Source organism: Nestor notabilis, unplaced genomic scaffold, assembly GCF_000696875.1.
Source record: "Nestor notabilis isolate BGI_N333 unplaced genomic scaffold, ASM69687v1 scaffold19828, whole genome shotgun sequence".
Classification (NCBI taxonomy): domain Eukaryota; kingdom Metazoa; phylum Chordata; class Aves; order Psittaciformes; family Psittacidae; genus Nestor; species Nestor notabilis.
The window spans coordinates 399-9,016 of NW_009940808.1; the positions used below are offsets into that span (position 1 = coordinate 399).

At 57.0% G+C, this 8,618-nt stretch overlaps 1 protein-coding gene across 1 annotated transcript in view; it reads left to right on the forward strand.

The window, feature by feature from the left end:
- Nucleotides 1-8,618, forward strand: part of SEZ6L (seizure related 6 homolog (mouse)-like) — a gene marked incomplete at its 5' end in the record, with an annotated part of 13,103 nt that overhangs the window by 183 nt on the left and 4,302 nt on the right. Inside the window, 6 exons of the mRNA XM_010020567.1 lie at nucleotides 4,117-4,309; nucleotides 4,816-5,001; nucleotides 5,557-5,722; nucleotides 6,575-6,741; nucleotides 7,082-7,276; nucleotides 7,366-7,504. Coding sequence (XP_010018869.1) covers nucleotides 4,117-4,309; nucleotides 4,816-5,001; nucleotides 5,557-5,722; nucleotides 6,575-6,741; nucleotides 7,082-7,276; nucleotides 7,366-7,504 — 1,046 coding nt within the window. The remainder of the gene's footprint in view (nucleotides 1-4,116; nucleotides 4,310-4,815; nucleotides 5,002-5,556; nucleotides 5,723-6,574; nucleotides 6,742-7,081; nucleotides 7,277-7,365; nucleotides 7,505-8,618) is intronic.

Sequence of the window (8,618 nt, forward strand, 5' to 3'; positions counted from 1 at the left end):
CAGCAGCGCACGATGCGCAGCACCACGGCCGTGGGCACTGCTGCCCGGGCATGGGCTAAAATTACCCCTTCCCAAGGAGGAAAATAGGTTTTTCTTAGTGTAATAAAGCGGGAATTGGTACATCCTGAACATCAGCGAGGATCAAAGCACTAACATGCCATGTGATTAATTGAACAAGGAGCACAGGAAGCAATTTACAAAGAGCTTTCATGGGAAGGGGTGAAGCAACAGCGCTGCCTCCAGCACAGCCACCAACCCACACCATAGCAGGGCCACATCCCTGCCAATTGCAGGATAAAGACCACACAGCCGAGGCATTCTGCAGGCATTCTGCAGCAAACCCCGCAGCAGCAAGCATGCAGCTGCAGCAGAGAGCCAGGGCTGAGTTTCTGCAGGAAGGTGTCTGTGAATGCTGTGAGCTGCACACATGGGAGCATGGAGCAGTGGGCACAGGCAGCACAACCATGTGCCAGGGCTGCTATTCCGTGCCCCGAGTCAGAGCCAGGAACTCTGACCCTGGCTCAGTGATCCCCAAAATGCTGCATCCCACAGCCTGGTGGGGCTCCGAGCAGAGCAGGGGCCCTGATGCCTTTCACATGGTCTCCACGTCAAACCAGCCCCCGGTCTCCATGCTCTGGTGCACAATCCTTTCTTCTTCTTGCACTTTCCCCATGTCACCATTTGCATCCAATTAAAATCCATTAACTTTTAATCTGTGTAATTAAGAATGTGTATTAAAAGGAGTAGTAGCTCCAGTGAGCTTGTTCCTGCCATCCCCTGGTGGGCAAAATCAGGGGCTGACCTCCGGCACGGCTGCAGTGTGGAATCGAGCCCTGGTGGGAGGCTGACGTCCCAATGGGATTGGGCAGTGCTGGGCTCCTTTCCACAGCATTAACTTGTCTCCCAGCCCCGCAGGGCTCTGAGGACAGGCTGCTCTGCTGTAAATTCGCCTCCGTCCATAATCCATCAGGTGACACCGCTGCTGACCTCACTCTGTTGTAAGCTGAGATTTTAATGGAGCATAAAATTAGCCCCTCCACTCCCCCAAGCTTTGCATCTCACTTTGCTGATGCTTCTAAGCATTCCAGACAAATTAAATCACAGCAGCGGGGCTGTGCTGGCTGAGCACGGCTTCACCCAGAGCTGCTGAGCACCCACCGAGCAGCTTGTCCTGGATGGGCGCTGTGGGAGCTGGAGGAGGATGCGGAGCACCCCGGATGCCTGCATCCTGCCCGGGGTGGGCAGCAGCTCAGCAGAGGGCAGGGGGCTGCCTGGCCCGTGGATGGGCACCGATATTCTCCTGTGTGACTGCATCAGCAGTGCCTGACCCTCGCTGCAGGCAGCGAGCTCTGCAGAAGGCTTTTAACCATTTAGACAGCAGCAGTGACATGATTTATGTCCCAAGGAAGCTGGGAATAGCGCTCATGGCAAGCACAGCACAGATTTATCCCCTCTCTCTAGTTCACGCAGAGGATGTCCACATGGGATATATGCTGATGAAGGAGGCAGGCAGTGTGGTGCAGGAACTCTGTCCATGTTTGCATGCAAGTCCACTCTGGACATCACCCCTGACCAGTGGGGCTGGTGCACAAAGCTCTGGGGCTTTTCTCACTCTCTCAAGCAGGCTTTGCTGTAAGGACCCGTACCCAGCTGCTCCCACAGGCCTGCAAGAAGAGCATGAAAGACCAGCAAACAAGGGAGCTGAACCTGGAGGTGCCCCTGCCCAAGCTGCCACTGGTGGTGGTGGGGACAGGGGCTGTGAGCAAGCCCCAAAGGCCACCAGCCCTCAGCAGCATCCCAGCTCCTTGCAGCATCCAGCCCCTCACTCAGGGCTGGGGAAAAGGGGGTAGCACAGCAAAAGGAGCTGTGTGGTGCTGTGTGGTGCTCAGGGTCCCTGCTCGGCTCGCTGCTGGCAGCATCCTGGCCAGAGCAGGTCCCCGCGCCAGGCGGGTGCAGTGCCACAGCCCCATCAGTGCTCCGTTAAACTGTATTTGTGGTTAAACCCCTTGAATCTTCTTGGCAGGAAATAGAGTTTCTCTCAGGAGATTTGTCTAGTGGGTGAGCAGGGCTGGCAGCCGGAGCGAAGGATCCCTCCTGTCTTCCCAACAGGCTCTTTAGGAGCTGACATTGGTGCAGGCTTCAATTAAAGCAAGAACTCGTCCTGCCCAGCCCCTGGCAGGAGCTCACACATATGGTCCCTCTCGCAGCGCTGCCTGTCCCTGGCACGAGGCCACTGCATCGGCTCTACCCGCTGGTCGCTCCCGGTCCTCAGAGGATCCTGCCTACCTGGCGCTGGAGCTGTGCAGTGACACCCCTGCTCCAGGCTCCTCCGAGCCTGGCCTTGCAGGAGGGGGAGGCTGAATGGTGCAGCTGAGCCATATCCCCAGCACACGGCACCCTGGAAAGGGCTGGGAGATGCCGCAGCATTCACCAGCTCCATCTCCTCTGCAGGGCTCTGCAGGATGGAGCTGCTCCTTGAGCCCCCTTCCCAGCAGCATGGCTTGGGGAGGGGGAAAGGCAGCTTGGTGGCACTGAGCAGCTCTCCTGAATGTTTCTCTTTCCGATTTCCCAGAGTGATTCAGTGCTGCATAGTGTGTGTGATGGTAGCGATCAGAGGAAGCTAGTAGGGGCCAGGCTTGTCTTTGAGTGATTGCAGAATGAAATGTGTGTTAGAAACACCCTGGAAATGTCTTTGCAGTGATTCAGACCCAGCTCAGGAAACAAAACTCTGCCCCAGTGGGAGCCGTTCACTTTAGCATCCCTGTATCCCATGCTCCAAATAATTCATCCCTAATAACATTTGATTCATTCCATTTATTAATAATTAGACCCGAGCCATCGCACCAGGCTCAATGTGTGCACGCTGTGCAGGGGTGGCATATTTTCAGGACAAAATCTGTAGAAGAAAGAACCCAGTGGGGCAGGTCAGGGTTTGGGACATGCACTTGGCTTATGTTTCCAATGCACAGTGCCCATGAGGACTGAGGTCTGCTCTGCCCTGCAGCAAAGACCAAAGACCCTGCAGTGCCCCAGCATCCTGACGCAAAACAAGGCAAAATCTGTTTCTCCGGGGTTAAAAGGATGGTCTGGGTTGAGCCTAGACAGGCTCTGACCCAGACTAAGCTTTTCCAGGGCTTGTGGACCTCTGGGGCAGGCAGGGAGTTACTCAATGAGCTTAAGGTTGTTTCTCCAGTGGAAATCTCCCTTACTCCAGCAGAAGGTCAGAGGATGCCAAGTGCTGCTGGTGGCGTAGTGGCCCTTGCAGCCAGGCACATCCCCAGCTCATGCACTGGGTATGGGCAGAGTTGTGACAACAGCAGCAAATCCTTCTAGTCACAACATGATGGGGAGTGCTCACAGCCACAGGCTAAGGCTCTGGTGTGAGCTAAATATAGAGCCCTGGTCCTTGCACACTTAAGGAAACAAATGATCTGATGAGCATCTTTCTGCTGAAATTTGAGCCCATTTATTTAGCTAAATGGACGTAAACCGCAAATGTGAGGTTACTTGTCAACTATTTCCAAACAATAATTAAAGCCTTTTGGGACCACTCATTAGGCGTATTTGCCATGTGACTCCCCGGTGTGTAGGAGGGATCCTGGGGGGGATCCCTGGTGAGCACCAAGCCCTACATACGAATGTACCCTGGTTTGGTTGCAGACCTGCTCTGCTGGGACCAGCAAGCCTGCTCCATGCTCCGTGCCACGGTACTTCAAGGTGTAGGGCTGCTTCCAGGGTGGATGAAGGTGGAATTGGGGCCCCACCTGCCCTGACTCATGGTTCCCTTTCATGTTCCTCCTGTCTATTCCTCCCTGACTGTCCAAATCCCCAGTTTCAGCAGGGAAGCAGATATGGGTCACCTTGTACTGCACAGGAACATCCATCCAGCTTCAAAATGCACCTCAAGTGTGCAGCTCCAACTCCCTGTGCCTGCTGTAGCAAGGGAGTGGGTCAGTGGTTACGGGAGTCCCTGGGCTCATGCTGGGCATGGACAGCTCCATCACCACTGAACAAGCAGCTCCTGTCCGTGACAACCCTTGTGCTGTGTGTGTGTTCAGGGCTGGGATGGGATCCCCACCTTCACCCTGCAGCTCACGGGTCTCTGCTCCCACCCAGGTGAAGAGTGTGAACCTGTCGGACGGGGAGGTGCTCTCCATCCGCGGCGTGGACGGTGATGCCCTCGTGGTCCTGGCCAACCAGACACTGCTGGTGGAGGGCCAGGTGATCCGCAGCCCCACCAACACCATCTCCGTCTACTTCCGCACCTTCCAGGACGAGGTGGTGGGGACCTTCCAGCTCCACTACCAGGGTGGGTGCCTCTGAGACAGGGGTGCGTGAGGAGGGGTGGGATGGGGTGTTGGTGCCGTGGGGCTCACCCCACTGGGCTGCAGGGTGGCAGGATGCTGGGCTCCTGCATCACTGTGTGCCTGTGCTCAGAGCATCACTGGGGCGGGTGGAACAACCCATGTTATGCCCAGAGCAGAGGGTACAACATGCACCGATGTCCCAGACCCCGGTGCTGGCTGAGCTCCTCACACCCTCCCTGCCCCGTTTCTGCCCCCGTGCAGCAGCTCCTCCTGCACAACTCAGCCTCCGAGTCTATTTTTTCCCTTAAAGAGCTATAAAAGATAGATGAGTTCAAGCAAATTCCCTCTAAAATAGAAACTGGGTCTGGGCAGAAGCAGTAACAGGTTGAGAAGCAGCAGCATGGCCATTTGCGGGTGCTCTGCAGCCGGCACCCGCAGTGAGGGCTGTCACTGTCCCCACCTCTGACTGCGACAGCCCCAAGCTCCACAATGTGTGTGCTTGTTGCAGTGTTTATGCTGAGCTGCAACTTCCCACGGAGGCCCGACTTCGGAGACGTCACCGTGATGGATTTGCACTCGGGGGGAGTTGCTCATTTTCACTGTCACCTGGGCTACGAGCTGCAGGGTCCCAGCGTGCTGACGTGCGTCAACGCGTCGAGGCCGCACTGGAGCAGCCCAGAGCCAATCTGCTCAGGTATGTGCCTCATCAGCCTCAGTGCTGGGAAGAACTGCGATCCCCAAAGGAATAAAAGAGGGTTGTTTGCTTCGTGCCATGAGTTGAATGCAGTCCTGAAAAGAGTGAAAGCAATGCCCAGGCCAAGGTGCTGCAAGTTTTCACTTCAGTGGCAGCAGAATCTGCCTCCTCATTAGGCAGGTACAAGACAAGAAATCATAGATTTGATGTGTGTGTGAGCACACATGTGTATACGTAAACCAAAGCCAAGCCAGGCAGGAGGTTCATGCATTAACCTCTCTGCCCCATCCCTGGCAGTGTTCAAGGCCAGGTTGGACACAGGGGCTTGGAGCAACCTGCTCTAGTGGAAGGTGTCCCTGCCCGGGGCAGGGGTTGGAGCTGGAGGAGCTTTAAGGTCCCTCCCAACCCAAACCATGCTGTGATTTAAGACTGCTGATCAAGGCTGGGCAGGCAGCAGTGGAGGGGCTCATTCCCTTTGCTGTGCAGAAGCCTCGGGTGCAGGAGCCCACCCATGCCCTTCGCTCTGTGTATCTCAGCCGTGCTCTGTGTTGGCAGCGCCCTGCGGTGGGACGGTCCGAAACGCCACCATCGGCCGCGTCCTCTCGCCCAGCTACACCGGGAACCAGTCCAGCAGCATGTACTGCGTGTGGGCCATCGGGGCCCCCCCGGGGCAGAAGCTGCACCTCCACTTCGAGAAGCTCCTGCTGACTGAGAGGGACAGGTAAAGCTCCGGAGCTGCTCGGGTGCCCAGTGCCGGGTTTGTGATGAGCACGTTTCCCATGGGAATGCAGGAGCATTGCTCTGCCTGGGGTGAGGAACAGGGAGCTTCTCTGGGAGCTGAATATACCAAAGCTTGGAAGCTCCAAACGGGCCTCAGCACCCCCACATCACATCTCCTGCCCTCCTGGCGCCTGGGCTGCAGGATGAGACCTGGGATGCTGTCGGCAGCACTGACCCAAGCTCAGGGTGCAGCACGAGGGAGGCTGTCAGCCGGAGGATGGTGGGGATGGGGCAGAGAAGTGTCCCAGTGCAGAAAGGGAGGTTCATGATTTATGTATTCGTGCACTGGGGAGACACAACAGGTCTCCTGATATGAGCAGAAAGAGCTGCAAGATGCAGGCTCAGAGCCCCAGCGCTGCTGTCCCCAGGCCCTGCGCTTCGTGCCAGGGGATGTTGCAGGTCTGATCCTGCTGGCTGCGGGGTGTTGCAGTGTGCTCTGTGCTGCATCACACTGCTCCTTTCCTTCCCCCAAACACCCAGTGCTCAGCACTACGGCACAAGAAGCTGCGAGTTCCACGCTACCAGCACCTGTAACACAAAGGACACGCTTTTGGTGCTGATCCTTGTGTTTAAAGAGCATTAGCATTCAGTCTGGTAACAGGCAATAAAGCAGGTTTATGGCTTGTAGTAAAATGAAAGAATAAAGCCCCTGTTTATGACACAGTAAAAGAGACTTATCTGGTTGGTGATCTTCTGTTTGCATGATTCCTTTACAATGCCGTGCTCCGGGAGCACTGGAGCTGGCGAGGAGGGGCCGCTTCTGCCATGTAATGCGCCGTGTCCTCCCGTGCAGGATGGTTGTGTACAGCGGGGACACGAACCAGTCCGCGGTCCTCTACGACTCGCTGCGTGCCGACAGCGTGCCCTTCGAGGGGGTGATCAGCGACGGCTCCTCCATCAGGATCGACTTCCTCGCCGAGGAGCCCGCGGCCGCCACAGCTTTCAACATACGCTTCGAAGGTGATGAGCTCCCATTCTGGTACCCACAGTAATCCCAGCTCAGCAAACACAGCAACTGGTGACACAGCGAGTGCGTTACTGGTGCTGGTACATGGTGGAAGTGGGGTTTGGTTAAGCTCGTGTGGCTCAGGACAGATAAGCTGTTCTTAATCCTAATTGCCTGTAACATTCACCATGGAAAAGGCCATCTGTGCACGGCAGGATGAAGGGTTTGTAGCTGGGGATGAGCCCAGGGCTCATTGAGCAAACCCCAGAGCTGAGGCTGTGAGGGGCAGGGGAAGGCAGCGCTCCCCCAGCCAGCTCCATACCCCTACGGCTCACAGGGGATCTTCTCTTCCAGCCTTTGAGCGGGGCCACTGCTACGAACCCTACATCCAGAACGGGAACTTCACCACCTCGGACCCCACCTACAACCTGGGCACCACCGTGGAGTTCACGTGTGACCCCGGGCACTCCCTGGAGCAGGGCCCCGCCGTCATCGAGTGCGTCAACATGCGGGATCCGTACTGGAACGACACGGAGCCGCTGTGCCGAGGTCAGTCCCGGCACCACGGGGTGATGCTGGCTGCTGGTACAAGCATCCCCTGGACCCTGCTGAGCCCTGCCTGCCTCTCGCTCATGCAGCCACGTGCGGGGGGGAACTGACCGCTGTGGCCGGTGTGATCCTGTCCCCAAACTGGCCGGAGCCCTACACGGAGGGGGAGGACTGCGTCTGGAGGGTCCATGTTGGGGAGGAGAAGAGGCTCTTCCTGGACATCCAGCTGTGAGTAGCCCAGGACCTCAGTGCCTGTCTCTGCCCTGCCAGTGCTCAGCTCACTTGGTTGCAGTATCCCCACTTCCCTTGCCCCAGGGAACTGCACCGTTTCCCTGTTCTCCTCCTCACAGCTTTCCTAATCCCCTATGATGCACTTAGGAGAGGTCCAGGGCAGCACCCAGTGCTGCTCCCTGAGTTCAAAGTGATGTTACACCATCCACTGCAGTAGTTAATTGCTCCCGAGATGGCTTCTGAATACTGTCACAGGCAGGCACACGCTGAGGTCAGAGGGGTACGGGATTTGATGCTCAGGCTGGGAGCCCTTGGTGTGATAATGCTGCCGACGCAAAGGGAATCTCCTCTGATGCAGGAGGGCATGTTTCAAGTAGGGGCTTAGAGCGGTAACAGTTTTAAAGCTCCCTGTAAAACCCCAAGTGGGAGCTCCCCGTGCACCTCTCCCAGCTCTGTGGGTGCTTGGGCTGAGCAGAACTGGAGGCCGAGCGATCTGAAGTCATCAGACATAAATGTCACTGAGAAAATCGTGTTTGACAGAAAGCAGAGATTTACTACAAATGTCAGCTTGCCAACGGGGATTAGCTGGGCGCCTTCCAGGAACATGCTTAATAAAAGGGTTGGGGATCAGCTCAGGTGCCTCCAGACAAGGCTGAATCACACGGGTGATGTACAGGGCAGGGGTCTCGCAGAGACCAAGCACGTCCTGTGCCTCTGGTATTGCACACACACTGCCCGGGATGTCCAGAGAGCTACTTCAGCCTCTGACCTGATGGAGATTCCTGCGGGGCTGGGACCATCCCGGTGCTTCCCATGGGAAGGGAGATGTGTGATCCCTGCCCCGGCTCCTCCTGTGCTGCCCGGCACAGCGCTGGGTACTGGAGGTGCTCCGCTTGCAGATGTGCAGGGTGCGAGCAGGGGAAGGTGGAGCCTGTGCCCATCCCTGAGGATGAGCTGGTAACTCACCCACACCACCAGCACCCAGCGGGCAGCCCGTGTGGGGCTGCAGGGAGGAACAGCCTGGCAGCAGGGCTGCTGGGATCAATGTTTCCCTCGGGACGTGCGTCCATCGCCCATCTTTTGCTGGGAGCAAGGAGAGCCGAGTCCCTTT